The 17,412-nt window shown below is 38.7% G+C and overlaps 2 protein-coding genes across 3 annotated transcripts in view; one reads left to right on the forward strand and one right to left on the reverse strand.

Moving 5' to 3' along the window:
* Positions 1 to 2,629: 2,629 nt before the first annotated feature.
* On the forward strand, positions 2,630 to 13,726 carry LOC311494397 (uncharacterized protein; the record flags this gene model as incomplete). Of its 2 annotated transcripts, none has more annotated exons than XM_084553428.1 (3): positions 2,630 to 2,878; positions 3,050 to 3,643; positions 13,594 to 13,726. In XM_084553428.1, 3 exons carry the CDS (start codon positions 2,630 to 2,632, stop codon positions 13,624 to 13,626), a joined length of 876 nt encoding a protein of 291 aa, XP_084409554.1. The 2 variants fall into 2 exon arrangements, with proteins under 2 accessions (XP_084409554.1, XP_084409553.1); XM_084553427.1 differs by lacking the exon at positions 13,594 to 13,726 and adding an exon at positions 3,771 to 3,968.
* LOC311494400 (tumor necrosis factor receptor superfamily member 14-like) overlaps positions 5,999 to 17,412 on the reverse strand; it is a gene marked incomplete at its 5' end in the record, with an annotated part of 40,631 nt that continues 29,217 nt past the window's right edge. The window contains 9 exons of the mRNA XM_084553430.1: positions 5,999 to 6,131; positions 6,348 to 6,942; positions 7,053 to 7,103; positions 7,215 to 7,252; positions 7,380 to 7,552; positions 7,660 to 7,747; positions 9,032 to 9,187; positions 9,441 to 9,566; positions 16,916 to 17,009. Coding sequence (XP_084409556.1) covers positions 6,919 to 6,942; positions 7,053 to 7,103; positions 7,215 to 7,252; positions 7,380 to 7,552; positions 7,660 to 7,747; positions 9,032 to 9,187; positions 9,441 to 9,566; positions 16,916 to 17,009 — 750 coding nt within the window. The 3' untranslated portion in view covers positions 5,999 to 6,131; positions 6,348 to 6,918. The remainder of the gene's footprint in view (positions 6,132 to 6,347; positions 6,943 to 7,052; positions 7,104 to 7,214; positions 7,253 to 7,379; positions 7,553 to 7,659; positions 7,748 to 9,031; positions 9,188 to 9,440; positions 9,567 to 16,915; positions 17,010 to 17,412) is intronic.

Consider the following 17,412-nt stretch of genomic DNA (forward strand, 5'->3'; position numbering starts at 1 on the left):
GGCACTGAATGTTCCTAGAGATACAGTTGGAAGCATAGTTCGCAAGTTTAAAGAGAAAGGAACAGTGGCTACACTACCTGGACGTGGCAGAAAGAAGAAGTTATCAATGGCTGCTACCAGAGTCCTGAGGAGGCAGGTGGTTAAAAATCCTCGACTGACTGCGAAAGACCTGCAGCAAGACTTGGTGGCAGCAGGGACTGAGGTTTCAGTGTCCACAGTAAGGCGCACACTAAATGTTGAAGGGCTCCATGCCCGAATTCCAAGACGTACACCACTACTGACCCAAAGGCACAAGAAAAGTCGGCTCCAATTTGCTCAACACTATATTGAAAAGCCAAAAAGCTTTTGGGATTCTGTTCTGTGGAGCGATGAAACAAAACTGGAACTTTTCGGGCCTATGGATCAGCGGTATGTCTGGAGGAGGAAGAATGAAGCATATGCAGAAAAGAACACCCTGCCTACAGTGAAGCATGGTGGTGGCTCAGTGATGCTCTGGGGCTGTTTTGCTTCCTCTGGCACTGGAAACCTGCAGCGTGTAGAGGGCAAGATGGATTCAATCAAGTATCAGGAAATCCTGGGAGAAAATGTCATGCTGTCTGTGAGGAAGCTGAAGCTTGGACGTCATTGGACCTTCCAACAGGACAATGATCCCAAGCATACCTCAAAGTCCACCAAGGCTTGGTTTCAGAAGAAGTCCTGGAAGATATTAGAGTGGCCATCACAGTCGCCTGACTTGAACCCCGTTGAAAATCTGTGGTGGGATTTGAAAAAGGCGGTTGCAGCACGCAAACCCAAGAACATTAGTGAACTGGAGGCCTTTGCCCATGAGGAATGGGCTAAGATTCCCCAGGAACGCTGCCAGAAGCTGGTGTCTGGCTATGCATCACGTTTGCAGCAGGTCATAACAGCAAAAGGGTGCTCTACTAAGTATTAAAGTTGCTTATCATTAAGGGGTTGAATAATTTTGACAATGCAGTGGTCATTAAAAATGATATTTTTGTGTTGAATTTGGAGAAACCACTTGTAATATTAGTTGTGTTGAGCTATCTAAGTTGCTCTTGCTTGATTTGTTTATTGCAAACAGGTACTAATTTGTACATTTTGCCAATAAACCTTATTTGCAGTGGGGGTTGAATAATTTTGATTGCAACTGTATATGAGCTCTTTCAATCAATCATTACACAATAATCACTGGAGCCTATTGCCAGTGCCATTTGTTGTCTTTCTACATAGGCTGTGTCAAATTTGCCTTCTTGCAAAGAATTGGATCCAGAATCAGAAATGCTTTGATGCAATTTTTACTGATGCCACGACAGTCTTTTTTTTCAAACTGTGGCTGAAAACTGAAATACTGTAAACATGACAGAAAATACATGTAAACAAAAATCTATTAGAGTATAAGAAATAGCCACTATTGATACTCTCTTCTGTCTTGACGATGGGGCCACATGGCCTCATCCACATCACATTCAATGTCCTCTCTTGCAATGCACCGAAGGAAAAATCTTCTTGCATGCCTTATCCAACCGTGACATTCCTCTGCACCTATTTCTTGGGCAGCAAGTTGACGTAGTTCCTGGTGCTATCAGCTGAAGGTTTTCTGATTCACATCCTTTTTAAAGATTCACTTCTTCTTCCTGAATCAGGAATCACAGTCAGAGGACTAACCACAAACACTCAGACTGGACTTCCCTCCAGTCAGTGAATCTAAATAAGAAGTTAAATACAGGGGCATATTTAGTCATTTGGGGGCCCAAGGCAAACCCAGTCATTGGGGCCCTCCACATTCTCGTACTGCACTGTCAAAAGTTATATTCTCACCGCAACACAATAACTAAATGCATTTCTACAAGTGCTGTATTTTAGTTAAATTTTGAGAAAAGGTGAGTGAATAATTTAGGCCACTTTGTCCTGCTTTTGAAATCTGTTGCAATTATCTGACAGCTTAAGTTACTAGTTACATAACCGTTTTTATATGTCCCCCTGTCCAGTGAATAATATTTATCACCAAACAAAGATTTTGAATCAACTAAAAAGTGTGAATTTGAGAAAATTCTCCTATTTCCTGAGCAAGATAAAGTCCTTAAAATCTTTCTTGAGGATTATCTATCAAGTGAATCATCTCAACGCTTTTACTGTAATTGATAAGAACATTAATCAGCATTTAATATAGTTTACCATTTCGACCGCTTGTGTCACTCTCTCCACTTCATCTCCTCCTCAGCTGACACTCACAGCAGTTCTACTACTGGACAGACCGTCAGGCTCTTGCTGTCGTCGAGTATCTAGATTCGGTGTCACTGTGAAAAATGTTGACACCTTTTGTAGTTTTGATAAAAACTGTTTACTTTCCTCTCGCCTTCTCCTCTTCTCCGCTCCACTGGGATAACTCCGCTTCATTTTTCTCAACTCAAAACTGCGTCAACAAGTTTGTTTTGGTACCGTCTTCCTGAATCAAGCTTGCACATGCGTAGTAACATGGAATAGTCCATTGCATGAGACGGAAGGGGGGAGATGTCAAAATGATCATGATAGATTAAGCATTTGTATGTATTTTTTAAGCGCGCGAATTAAAACTAAAACAATAATAAGTACTTTAAATCAAAGAAACTTTTATTAATCCGTTTTTATGACACATTTCGGGGCCCCTGGAAACCTCGGGGTGCTTTTCAAATGCATCTCTGCTGAAGAAGACGTCCCAGATCTGCAGTATCCGGATATATACAACTACCTGATAAACTTCCCATCGTCTTACTCGGGTGACTCTCTGAAAGCCTACAAAAGCCTGGAGGGTTACAAATGGACTCAGTCTGGCTTTGTAACGAACATCCAGCTGTGGAATCTTCAAGCAAAAAATTCCTGCATCATCACTGGAAGGGTAAGTGTCCCAGTTTAATAGGTAGTGTAACGTTGGCATGGCTAGTAGAGGTCCGGGTTGTTTGTTTATGTTAGCTTGGCTAGTTACCGCGGTGTGTCTGACTATCTGTTGCTAGTTTGTATCTTTGATGTACTCAACCAAGTTAGCTAACATTTTTAATTTTATGTATAGGTTAATCATTCCCAAAGGCTTAATGATCCTCAGTTAAAGCCATGGATGGTGGTGAGGAATGATGGGGTTGTCTTGGGAGCCCACTGCAATTGCACAGCTGGACTTGGTGAGAGCTGCTCCCATGTGTCAGCTGTGTTGTTCAGCATATGGCAGCATAACAATGGAAGAAAAGAAGAGATCGCTGTAACATCTAAGAAGTGCAAGTATGCCACCCCAAGTGAGGACTCTATAAAGAAAGTGGAGTATCAGCAGGGCAAGGACATCATTTTTAACAACTCTCAACAGTATAAAAAAGGAAAATCTTCAAAAGGTCATTCTGCCCCCCCAGCTTTCCCACCTCTGACTGCTGCTGAGCAAGCCCAACTCTACAACAACCTCTCCCAATGCCGCACACAAGAGGAGCAGAACATCAAACCAGTAGTCCTGTCTGTAGTCAAAGAGTATGCAGCATCCTATGTGCCAAAGGCTGTCATGCTGGATTTACCAGAACCCCTCACCAACCTGTATAACAAGCAGGCAAGAGACCTCAACCTGGCAGAGTTACAAGATCGAGCAGAAGGACTATTTGAAGACATAACTGTGACCAAAGAACAGGTACAGAAAATGTTATTTTGTTTCAAATAACAGGAGCTAATAACTGAAATCTATCATGTACTGCATGTGTACAATCTGTGCTAACTTAAAATGTTATGTGTAACAGTTTGGATTGTCATGTTTTCAGAGTGATATTGTAGAGGAGGAGACCCGAGCCCAGTCCAAGTCCAAAATCTGGTTTGAGCAAAGGAGTGGTAGGGTAACAGGATCTACCTTCAGAGCAGCCACAAAGACAGATGTCAGAAAGCCTTCAGTATCTCTGATAAGACAAATATGCTACCCAAAGTCCCATAGTTTCACCAGTGAGGCTACCAGGTATTCATGAGCATAGGAGGGTTAGGGTAAAATAGGGCATGCAGTGTGTAACTGCTCCTGTGTGTAAAATTGTCATGTCCAGATGGTGTACAATCAAGTGAATGTGAAGTAGGTAAAATAACAGGGAGGGTAAATACAGGAGGTGCTATTCTAAAAAAGCAGGAGTGTAAAACCAAGTAGTATCCTTTTGAAAGAGCGGGGAGGTACCAATGTGGGGTGGCATTTAGGGCTGGGCGATATGGCTTAAAAAAAAAATCTCCGATTTTTTCACACCAAACCCGATTTTCGATTTTAATCGATTCATTTTTTTCTATTTAAAAACAAACTACAACTGACAAAGAAATTGCTCAAAACAAATGTACTCTTTATTTTGTTGTGATTTTCCTTTATGCCCTTTTTACGTCAAATAAATGTAGCAAAAATGACAAAATTAGATTACAAAAATACATACAGCAGTTGTATTCATAAAGTGCAAACAAAACTTTAAACAGTTTTCCTGAATCCCTGAAATTGTAAACAAAATGAAAAATCTGCATCCATTACTTTAGTTTCAACATTCTTCTTTTATGCATTTTAGCCAGGAAGACAAGCCTGTCTACTACCTCTGGCTTGAGGCATGCCCGGTTACATGTAACTTATAGTGACACAATGCAGCTTCAAAATAACTTAAAATATAAATCAAAAATAAAATTGTGTGTCACTTTTTGATAAAACACGTTTGGTCAAATAACATCGTTCGACTGGACCACAGGTCCGTTGTGGCGGAGTAAAACGACACCCCCTCCAGCTCTCTAGCGATCTTTTCACGAGTACTGTTGTACAGGCGAGGCAAGGCAACTTCGGCAAAATATTTGCGGCTTGGTAGCACATACCTGGGGTCGAGAACTTTTAGCATGTTAATAAACCACGGCTTTTCCACAGTGTATATGGGCACCATACCTCCTGCAATATATTTCGCCACTGCATCTGTGTTTGCTTTCCACCAGGGCCCTTTCTTGTCATAGGGGATACAGTTCGAAAAACATTCCAAGACTGTAGTTTGTTTTTTTGTGGTTGTGTTCGAACTGCGGTCTTGTTCGTTTCGTTGAGAGGCACACACCTCCCACTCGGCTGCATGCCTCTGTTTAAGATGCTGGAACAAGTTTGTAGTGCTGCTACCTTTGGTAGCAATAGCTTTTAAACACACTTTGCAATGTGGCGTTATTTGTTCTGCGTCTGACACTGAAAAAGCGAACCAATTCCAAACAACGGATGTAACTGTGCCTTTCTTTGGAACGAGCTCCTCCCTGTTGACGGCCATGTTGTCTGTGTAGCTGACTGTAAGGAAAGCGGCGGGAGGGCCGATCCCACTCTGAACTACGGAAGCCTAAGGGGAGCGTCGGTCGTGGAAGTTAAAGAGAAAACCGATTTTCATTAAAAACAAATCGCCCTAAACGTCAAATTCGAGTTAATCGATAAAATCGATTTATCGCCCAGCCCTACTCTGTGGTGGGAGTTTGGTCTGCAGTAGGATCCTTGTTGCTGGGGACAATCGGTTGATGCTCTGGTGCTCTGGTTAAAACACAAAAGTAGTATAAAGAGTATATACACTACTGATGACAGTTTGTAATTTTTTTTGTCAATCACTCGCTGTTTTCTGCAGTATATACTAGCTTTCATTAGTAAGAAAGTAAGTAAATTTTAAAGTGCTTTATAGTCAGTATATACACGATGTAATAAAATAAAATCAACAGAAAGACAATGACAGGGATATTGACAATGACAGTGACAAATCACATGCATAGTCAGTGGCTGCCAAATGCAAGTCGGTAGAGGTGTGTGATGATTTCAAACCAGTCACAGATGTTATGTTTTTTACTAATCACAGATGTTATTTTTTTTTTATCTCATTGGATGTTATTAAAACTAAAATGAATTGTACGAAAACTTTTTGGTTTATATTTTTACCAAGTCCATGGAAGTGGGGTCGAACAGATTAAGGAACTTTGATATATTCACCTGGGAGGGATGGATTTCGCAGATAGAGCAGACAAAGCCATCTTCTGTAGCTTTGCTTTCTGCCGTCTGTTGAAAACCTCAAGTCTCATTTTTCTTTTCCTCTTCTCTGGAGATGGAACGTGGTTGAACATAGATGGAACAAAGTCTGGACTCAAGGGATTATCACTCTTTCTCCCTACAAAATAAATACAAGAAACATTTCAGTGTGAACTTGGGTTTGTTTACTACGTTTTAGCGCTTGCTAGCTTACAAAACATGACGTTAGCCCCACGAATTGCATGCTATAATTCAACTAGCTATGTCGTATTAAACTGATCAGAAACCACAATTATAGCTTATTAAATAATGAAGACACGGTTAGTAAGCTTTGTATGTTCATTCTGTAGCTTACCTGATATGAAGTGATCGCTGCACAAGCGGAATCCAACGGCTGGGGGGTCCCATCTCTCAGTCTTGTTTTGCTGGTTCCTGGCTCTTTTAATGGCGCTGATCCACTTTGCTCGCCTCTCCGCATCTTTAGGAATGCGGTAAAACGACGAACCTTTCTTTTTCCCTCGTTTATTTGTGCAACCTGGTGCACAACAGTTATCGACCATGTTTAGCCTCCTCTATCACAACAGTCTGCCAGTCTGCCGAATGCTGCCAAAATGGCGGTGCCCACGGTTTCCTGTCCCCTAAAAGCGTCATCCCCCGGAACTCTATACGGCAGTAAAACAGAGGTGACAGTTACTCGGATTTGCCAGCTTGAGAGCGGAGTCGCTCCAGAGTCTACTGCTATCTGGGTCTCTATGTCACTGTCAGCAGGGTGTTCATGTGGACTGAGGCAGGGTGTTCCAAGACAGAAGTTGATCTACTGATCTGTCTTATCTGTTCTCTGAAAAGATAATTTGACAGCATCCAAAAGTATAATAACTGGATTCTGGAGGAAATGTACTCCACAGAGAATGGTTTCATCTGAGAGTTTATACTGGTTGCTCAGCTTCACCCTGAGGAGAGAAACACATTCACTTAAAGCAGAAACATTTGTAGAGACATCACACAGCCAGACGATCCTCAGTTAATAAACATTTCATTGAAGAACACACGGCTGTCTTACCTCCTGTAGTGACACTGATTCTTGGACTGGTTCTTGTGTACCTTGGACATTCTTTTGAGAAGAAAAAAAAAGGAAAAAAAAGAAATACTTTAATATCTTAGATAAACCCAGTGCTGTGATCTGTAACAGTGCACATAACCAAATAGTGAGAAATAAACATACCTCTCTGGAGTTGGCTGCATTTCTATTTTCGTCTATAACTGAACAAAACCAGTGAAAAACATAATTACCAGCACTGTCATGACTCAGCAGAAAACATTATCATCCATCAAAGATGTGACAAAACATAGAAAAGAAGAACATTTTCCTGCTATAAATGAAACCTACCTGCTGAATAGATTTTCTCTCTGTAGACGTAGCACAGTACTGCTACTATTAGAATGACTAATAAAATCACCACACCAGTGATGATCCCTACAACATTTGAAGTTTGTTCTCCACATACAGAATCAGTTGACGTAGTTCCTGGTGTTATCAGATGAAGGTTTATTGATTCACATCTGGAACAATAAAGGGACATTTTATAGAGAAATGTACAGATACTACAAATTCACTGCTGTTATAATAAATAAATGTGTCTCCATGTGTGATGTGAAGATTTACTTACTGTGTGTGTTGGAGACAAGATGTTAATGTTCCATTTGAAAATGTTCCATCACTGCAGTCAGAGCACACAGTGTCTGAGGAGACTGAGCCTGCACAGACACAAATTATATGGAAGTTGAAACTAGTTCAGTCTAAACTATAATTAACTAGGCTATGGAAGATTAGGACACATGATACAAATGTACACAACCAATATATTGATGGCATACAGAGAGTTAGCCACAGGCACGCGCCAAGGACACGGGCCTAACCCAGTTTGAGAGAGATTACGCAATCCGAGGCTCGGCTCGCTGCCTCAACTCGTGTCGCTCCCTGTGGTCGCTCTATATTCACACAAGAAATACGTAAATTCAGCGATTTTGACTATAAAAATGATCGAAATGACTTATATCAGACCAATGGACAAATAGTATGATTTATTTTATCAATAGTACAATTTATTTCATCGTTATTACTTTTCATGATGCTAGGTGAGGCACTGCCTCACCTGCTTCCCCTAACCGCACGTCCCTGCTTCATTGTAAAGTCTCTTTTTGCTGTCAGGGGAGATCTTAAAATACAATGAGTTACACTTGTGAAACAGATGGAATTAGAAAAAAAAAAAAGTCATGTTACCCTCTGTAGTTTCGGTAGATAAAGGTATCAGTCACATTTGAATAAAATAATACTTTTTGTATGAATGTCACAGGATCTTTTTTAAAAGATATTTTATTTTCACGGACCCCTTGCAATTAAACCACAGACCACTAGGGGTCCGCGGACCCCCGGTTGAGAATCTATGGTCTAGATGAGTATATTCATGTCATGTTTAACTAAGTTAAAATGACAAATTGTCTTGTAATGTTTACAACTTAAGAACAATGTTTTACAATCAAAGACAGGAAGTCTTTAGATATCAAGACACCATTGGAGTGCAGGCTTTACATCATTGGATAGTACAAAGAGCCTTGTTCATAACATGAGTCTGTAGTCTCAGACTATTAATCATTTGAGTATCATTCATTGTGAAAAGGAAACAGGATGAAAAGATATTCAACCAATTTCAGGTGTGAGCTTCAGGTGAATAAACACCCACAGATGATTCTATTTAAACTCCAATACGACAGGACAGCTGAGCAACGTCCACCTGGTGGCTTGTTAAATCTGTCTTAAAGCGTTTTAGGATTAATATGACAAAGAATTTTTGGAACCTAGAAAACACAGGAGTGCTTCTCATTTACTGCACTACATCAGTAAATGTGGATAGAAACGTCTTTATTAGACTTTTGGTGATCTTTACTACCATCTAGTGGTCAGAAATCAACATGCGCAGCAAACTGTCACAAAGATCAGTTTCCTTAAACTTTGTTCTCATTTAAAACTAGAAAACCAACCTTTCTCCTTGATGTATTGTCCTGGATGACAGACCGTGTGTTTCTGTGCTGCTTCACATTGGTCCTTTATTAAGTTAATACAGAAGAATCCCTCAAGTGGTTCACAAACTGTATCTGATGTTGGTGTACATGACCTCTTTACCTTCAGACCAGAACCTATCAACACATATGGAAGTTACAAAACATGCAGAAACAAAACTCCTATTGTGTTTAATCTGTGTCTGATTTAAAGATACCTTCAGTGGTTAGAACAACTTTAGAAAATGTGACACAATAGTCTCTTCAGTTTATAAATTCATAGGAAACATCTGCATAAATTAACTTGTCTGGTGTGAATTTGATTTAAAATTCACTAGTTGAAAAAAGGAAAAACATTTCTACTGATAAATAAATAATAACAGAAATGTACCTGCATCACAGTTGGTGCATGGGAAGCACTGCTTAAGTCCAGTAGCTTTATCCATATAAGTTCCATTCATGCAGGGCAGACATGACGTAGCTCTGAACTCTGAGCAATCTATGCCAACTCTGTTTCCTGTTGAGAAGACAACCAGTTATTATGTTTCAAGAAATCTTTTTTTTTAAAACCTTAGGATAAAGAGCATGTTGTGAAGCAAAGATTCACACACTGTTATCTGTTATACTGTCATTATTATTACTACCATCAGATGATAGCAAATTAAAAAAAAGAGTATAAATAAAACTTCATTGTTTTTTTTGTTAAGTAGCAGTTTTCACTTATGATCATACATTTAACGGCAAAGGACAAGGAACTCTTAGTATTCAGTTGGATCTTACCAGGTAGACACTTCAGGCAGCATTTATTCTCTATCTGATACTCCTCTGGAAAACATATGGAGGTTTGACAGCACAAGACTTTCATCACAATTATCTGTGAAGAGAAGTTAAAAGAAACAACGTCACAAAAACGATCATCTCTCATGTTTCTTTGATCCGTCCATCTCTCCCCTCTGACTTTTCTTAACAATGAAACCTGTCTAGATCATAATAGGAAGCTTACACAAGCAATTGATGAAGGCATTCTTTACAGAGGGACAGTCTCTTCTTAAAACACTGTAAATTTGTTAAAGTATATACATAAATATCTTGATTTCGCTGTCAGTTCCACTTCAAGAACAGTTTAAATCACTGACTTTTAAAAAATCAACTCCTAAAGAGTGGAACAATTATCCTGTCACTCACCTGACAATCAGTTCTACTATAATAATGAAAGTTTCTGTTACAGGTCATTTATCAAACACTGTCAGATAAGAGTTGTTGATATTTGTGTTATTTAACACTAATACAAGTTAAACTATAGAATAGATTGGTCTGTAAATGCAGAGAGGATTCATTCTGTACTGTTATGGTGGATGAGTTTTCTATATAACACACAGTGTTACTGAATGTACAGACTGGTTGAACTCTGCTCTACAGCATATCTCATCAGAGGGTAAGTAGAGAACATACAGTTGACTTTGAGTTGTTGGATGCATGTGAGATGTAAACAGGACTTCAAGAACAACCCCACTGCTTCTATCCCACTAATAGAAAGAATCTCCCAGGATTAGGAGGATTAGAGGAGGAGCATTATGATTTATTATCCTGTGATTTTCTGCAGTAAAGAATTTTACCAGAAAAGCTGAAGTTCTCCAAGATGTTCTTCCTGAAGTCTTGTTATATGGCAGGTACATTGTTTCTTGACCTGAAGACATCTCAGTGAGATTTGGGATGAGGTGAGTTTGAACATCCAAGACATCAGAACAGCATCTGTAAGAAAAATTAAAGGTTTACAAAAACTGCATTTTCCAGCAGGAATCCTGGTTATAAATTGTAGTTACAGTTACATATATCAATAACAGTGTACATTCACTATACAGTTGAGTTTCAGTTTATAGATTTCACTAAAAGTTCGGACACACCTTCTCATTCAATGGTTTTTCTGTATTTTTATTATTTTCTAGATTGTAGATTAATACAGAAGACATCAAAACTATGAAGGAACACATGAGGAATTGTGTAGTGAACAAAGAAGAATTAAGAAAACCAGAATGTGTTTTATATCTTATATCACACCTTTGGTTTTGACGACAGTTTTGCTGACTTATGTTATTCTCTCAATCAGCTCCTCTTTTCTATGTATTTTACCACTTCTCTAAAGCCCTACACTGACTGAAATTGAGTCATCATCCTCTTCTGTAACCGCTTGTCCCGTGATGGGTCGCGGAAGGTAAAACTAAATAAAAAAAACATTAAGGATATATATGGCTTGCTAATTTTTTATCGTGTATCTTTTTGATGATGTTCCTTTAGAGATTTATGGAGATTTATGGTGAGATTTTTGTTACGAATAGATTAAAAATTACTTTTGTCTGAGTGCTGAAACACGAAGTCTGAACACAAAATGGAGGATGTAGTTTCGTTTTCTAACGGCTGTCGTTTACATTTCCGTACCTTCGTGTTACATCAGACAACTCTGTCCTTCACTCGTGTCGTACTTCTTCGTTCGACAACTCCACCCTGGTATTATGAAGAGGGAACGAGCCATAGTACTGTAGAACAGAGAGACAGCGTTTAGAGTATAAACAGGTCATATATAGAAGTTGAATCCTATTAGATGAGTAATAATTGTACAGATATCTACCCATGAGGAACTTACCGACGATGACCAACATAGAAACCAAAATCCAACAAAAAATGTAGAACGCAACAAATTAACGTTAAGAACAACATCATGAAAAAAAGGAGGCGAAAGAAGGAAAAGAAGAACAGTCCGTTCAAATATTTTCTTCTTCTTCTTGAATTCATCAGTGAGAGGACAAACCAAAAACACTCAGACTAGACTTCACTCCACTCAGTGAATTGTCGAAGTAGGAAATTTTCCCTCTCCTTCAGCCCAGGTTCTTTATACCTATTGGAAAGGCTAGTTTAACTATGCACAAATCACTCGACAACTTGACCCTGTCGATAGGTTTACTTTAGATTCACGCAGAAAATTGGTACAGATCCAGCGCTGGGGCTTCTCATTAACCTCCCATGGCGGTCGGTCTGGTAGAGGAAGCCCGGAACAGAGCACGCACAGTTTTATTCTAACTAGGCTCCACCCGAAGACAATGGGAGGAGCGCGGCCTTTCGTGTATCAGTAGTTTTCCACCCTGGCTCTAACAGGTTTCTAGGTGAAACATTAAAGTGTGGTGCATCCTATCTAAGTGAGCTAGGCTGCAGCAAAGCGGTAAACAACCCCGTTTATGATATGATAGAAGAAGAGCGTTTCTTCCTGTTTTTGACCTCTCATAACCCTTTAATATCCAACAGAATCTAAATAATAAGTTAAATATTCCACTAAACAAGTGGTTTAACTCACTGGTGTTCATTATGTGACTGATATATTTTATTCACAGGATATGATGACGCTTTTTTATTAAGTTTGGTTGTTTTTGTTTAGAAAGCATTTATTTTTATTTTTGCAATTATTGTTGCTTTTATATATTTAACTTATTTAACTTCTCTAACTTGTTGTTCGACTTTTGACATATTTTGTATGGGGTGGTGGAGGGAGCAGCGTATGACAACACCGGTTCAAGTGACTCAAGTGAACCCAGTCACGAACACACTAACCTGTAGGCAGGTATGAACAATAGATTTTAGTTTTATATTCTCCACATGTACTTTCAATATTTAATAGTCATGGTAACACAAGTGGTTTCCTGACAGTTATGACTGGCACCGACCTTGAGGTATTTTGTTACTGTGAAGTATCTTCAAATATCATTAAAAGTATTTATAACTAATGTTTAAGTCTGTATACTGGTGTAAAATCACAGAGGCAGTGTCCTATATTGAACTGAATTAATGCTTTATTGGCATTATACATCAGTACAATGAAATAGTATGTTACATCTGAACAATACAAAGATAAAAAAAAAATAGAGAGATACCCATTCACACAGCCACCAGTATCTACAATGATACAAACATGAGAACATTCATTCATTCATTTTCGGTAACCAGTTGTGGCTGGGAGGGGGTGACACAGGGAAAATATGCAAACTCCACACAGAAAGGATTCAGACAAAGAACCATCTTGCTGTGAGGCATCAGTACTTTAATTAGTTAATTCAATCCTAAATCTCTACCAATGAACTTTTAAAATATAAACAAAATAAAATGAGAACTTACAAGGCTCTATCTGTGCCAAAACATTTAAAATATGCAACAGAAGCAAATTTTGCCTTCAAACACCGCAACTTGCAAACACATATATGAGCTCTTTCAATCAATCATTACACGATAATCACTGTAGCCTATTGCCAGTGTCATTTGTTGTCTTTCTACATAGGCTGTGTCAAATTTGCCTTCTTGCAAAGAATTGGATCCAGAATCAGAAATGCTTTGATGCAATTTTTATTGATGCCACGACAGTCTTTTTTTTCAAACTGTGGCTGAAAAATGAAATACAGTAAATATGACAGAAAATACATGTAAACAAAAATCTATTAGAGTATAAGAAATAGCCACTGTTACGTACAGAGGTGTGTCTCTCTCTCTTCCTTGTTCTACAGGTGAGAAAATGGAGGATTGGCTGCCACCTGTGAGCTCCAGAGGAGCTGTGGATTGGCCCTCTCTCCAGCCAATCAGGACGGTGGACACCTTTTTTAAAAAGGCCTCTCACTTGTGCTGTTCTCTGTATGATACTGTCATTTTTTTTGTGGTGGGGAGGACAGGCTGAGGTAAGGCTGGGGTACCCTATACATTCGCTCACGTAGACTGCCATTTGTTAATACACTAGGTTAAGGGATGTTGCCACCATTGTATTTTTTATTACTTTCGGATATTTCTTAGAGAAGAGTCAGACCTTTTGTTTTCCTTTTTCTTTTGTGTCAGGTTGAGTTAGGCCCTGTTTTTTTGTACTTTACTCCTTTTGTTTGGCGCAATCCCCACAGTCACCCTCCCCCCACACTTTTCCAAACTGCATAGATTGTTTGAGTTTTTCGTTTAATTAATTGTAAATAAAACTTTTTTTGACTGCATTCCATACTCCCTGGGTTCTTTCCTTGTTGATTGCCAGAGTTATTGTTTCCGTTAAAAAGGGAAACGTAACATTGATATTCAGTCTCTTCTGTTCTGACGATGGAGCCACATGGTCTCATCCACATCACATTCAATGTCCTCTCTTGCAATGCACTGAAGGAAAAATCTTCTTGCATGCCTTATCCAACCTTGACATTCCTCTGCACCTATTTCTTGGGCAGCAAGTTGACGTAGTTCCTGGTGCTACCAGCTGCTGGTTTTTTGATTCACATCCTTTTAAAAGATTCGCTTCTTCTTCCTGAATCAGGAATCACAGTCAGAGGACTAACCACAAACACTCAGACTGGACTTCCCTCCAGTCAGTGAATCTAAATAAGACGTTAAATACAGGGGCATATTTAGTCACTGGGGTCCTCCACATTCTCGTACTGCACTGTCAAAAGTTTTATTCTCACCTCAACAAAATAACTGAAATGCATTTCTACAAGTGCTGTATTTTAGTTAAATTTTGAGAAAAGGTGAGTAAATAATTTAGGCCACTTTGTCCTGCTTTTGAAATCTGTTACAGTTATTTGACAGCTTAAGTTACTAGTTACATAACTGTTTTTATGTCCTCCTGTCCAGTGAATGATATTTATCACCAAACAAAGATTTTGAATCAACTAAAAAGTGTGAATTTGAAAAAAATTCTCCTATTTCCTGAGCTAGATAAAGTCCTTAAAATCTTTCTTGAGGATTATTATCTGACAAGTGAATCATCTCAACGCTTTTTCTGTAACTGATAAGAACATTAATCAGCATTTAATATAGTTTACCATTTCTACCACTTGTGTCACTCTCTCCACTTCATCTCCTCCTCAGCTGACACTGACAGCAGTGCTACAACTGGACAGACCGTCTGTCTCTGGCTGTTGTCGAGTATCTAGATTCGGTGTCACTGTGAAAAATGTTGACACCTTTTGTAGTTTTGATAAAAACTGTTTATTATCCTCTCGCCTTCTCCTCTTCTCCGCTCCACTGGGATAACTCCGCTTCGTTTTTCTCAACTCAAAACTGCGCCAACAAGTTTGTTTTGGTACCGTCTTCCTGAATCAAGCTTGCACATGCGCAGTAACATGGAATAGTCCATTGCATGAGAAGGGAGGGGGGAAAAGTCAAAATGATCATGATAGATTAAGCATTTGTATGTATTTTTAAGCGCGCGAATTAAGACTAAAACAATAAAAATGGCTTTAAATCAAAGAAACTTTTATTAATCAGTTGTTATGAGACGTGTGGGGGCCCCTGGAAATCTCGGGGCCTCAGGCAATTGCCTGTGTTTGCCTAATGGTAAGTCCGCCCCTGGTTAATTATTACAGTAAACAAGTTGTTAAACTCACACAGATGAGTGTATTCACGCCATGTTTAACTACCTTTAAATGACAAATTGTCTTGTAATGTTTACAACTTAAGAACAATGTTTTACAATCAAAGACAGGAAATCTTCAGACATCAAGACATCATCAGAGTGCAGGCTTTACATCACTGGATAAGACACACCAATGAGAAAACACCTGAAATTACACCATTAATCATCGGAACAGTGAAGTAATATTTTATTTATTTAATTTCTTTTTAAGTACATAGAGCCTCATTCATAACATGAGTCTGTAGTCTCAGACAATTAGTCATTTGAGTATCATTCATTGCGAAAAGGAAACAGGATGAAAAGATATTCCTCCAATTTCAGGAGTTCCAGGTGGATAAACACCCACAGACGTTCCTATTTAAACTCCAATATGACAGGACAACTGAGCAACGTCCACCTGGTGGCTTGTTAAATCTGTCTTAAATCTGTCATAGGATTAATATGACAAAGTAGTTTTGGAACCTAAAAAACACAGGAGTGCTACTCATTTACTGCACTACATCAGTAAATGTGGTGAGAAACATCTTTATTAGACTTTTGGTGCTCTTTACTCCCATCTAGTGGTCAGAAATCAACACGTGCAGCTTTAATGAGCAAACTGTCACAAAGATCAGTTTCCTTAAACTTTATTCTCATTTAAAACTAGAAAACCAACCTTTTTCCTTGATGTATTGTCCTGGATGACAGACCGTGTGTTTCTGTGCTGCTTCACAATGGTCCTTTGTTAAGTCAATACAGAAGAATCCCTCAAGTGGTTCACAAACTGTATCTGATGTTGTTGTACATGACCTCTTTACCTTCAGACCAGAACCTATCAACACATATGGAAGTTACAAAACATGCAGAAACAAAACTCCTATTGTGTTTAATCTGTTTCTGATTTAAAGATACCTTCAGTGGTTAGAACAACTTTAGAAAATGTGACACAATAGTCTCTTCAGTTTATGAATTCATAGGAAACATCTGCATAAATTAACTCGTCTGATGTGGATTTGATTTAAAATTCACCAGTTGGAAAAAAAGAAAAACATTTCTACTGATAAATAAATAATATTAACAGAAACGTACCTGCATCACAGTTGATGCATGAAAAGCACTGCTTAAGTCCAGTAGCTTTATCCATATAAGTTCCATTCAAGCAGGGTAGACATGACGTACTTCTGAACTCTGTGCAATCTATTTTAACTCTGTTTCCTGTTGAGAAGACAACCAGTGATTATATTTCAACCAGTCTTTTTGTTTAATTGGTTGCTAAGCAAAGTGTCATACAGTGTTATCTCTTATACTGTCATTATTATTACTACTATCAGATGAAGGCAAATAAAAAAAAAAGGGTATAAATAAACATTCATCATTTTTTGTTGTTCAATAATAGTTTTCACTTGTGATCATGCATTAAAAAGCAGGAAAGGGCGAAGAACCTTTAGTATTCAGTTGGATCTTACCAGGTGGACACATTGGGCAGCATTTATTCCCTATCAGATACTGTCCTGGACGACATGTGAGGGTTTGACAGCACAAGGCGTTCATCACAATTATCTGTGAAGTTAAAAGAAACGTCATAAAAACGGTCATCTCCCGTGTTTCTTTGATTCGTCCATCTCTCTCCTCTGACTTTTCTTTAAAATGTAATCTGGATCATATAAGGTGACTCGTACAAGCAGGCTGTAAATTTGTACTTACTGTTGGTTATATAGTAAAGTCAAGAACAGTCAAATCACTAAAAGGAGTTTGTGGACTGACTAAACATTCACCATTACCACACTAAGATTACATTATGATGTTGAAGTCTCCTTAACAGTACCGTGTCTAAAAAAATAAAACAAAAGCCAGAACAGTGGGATAAATATCCTGTCACTCGCCTGACAACCAGTTCTACTATAATAATGGAAGTTTCTGTTACAGGTCATTTATCAAACACTGTCACATAAGAGTTGTTGAT

The sequence above is a fragment of the Chelon labrosus genome (genome assembly GCF_963514085.1).
Source record: "Chelon labrosus genome assembly, chromosome: 10".
Classification (NCBI taxonomy): domain Eukaryota; kingdom Metazoa; phylum Chordata; class Actinopteri; order Mugiliformes; family Mugilidae; genus Chelon; species Chelon labrosus.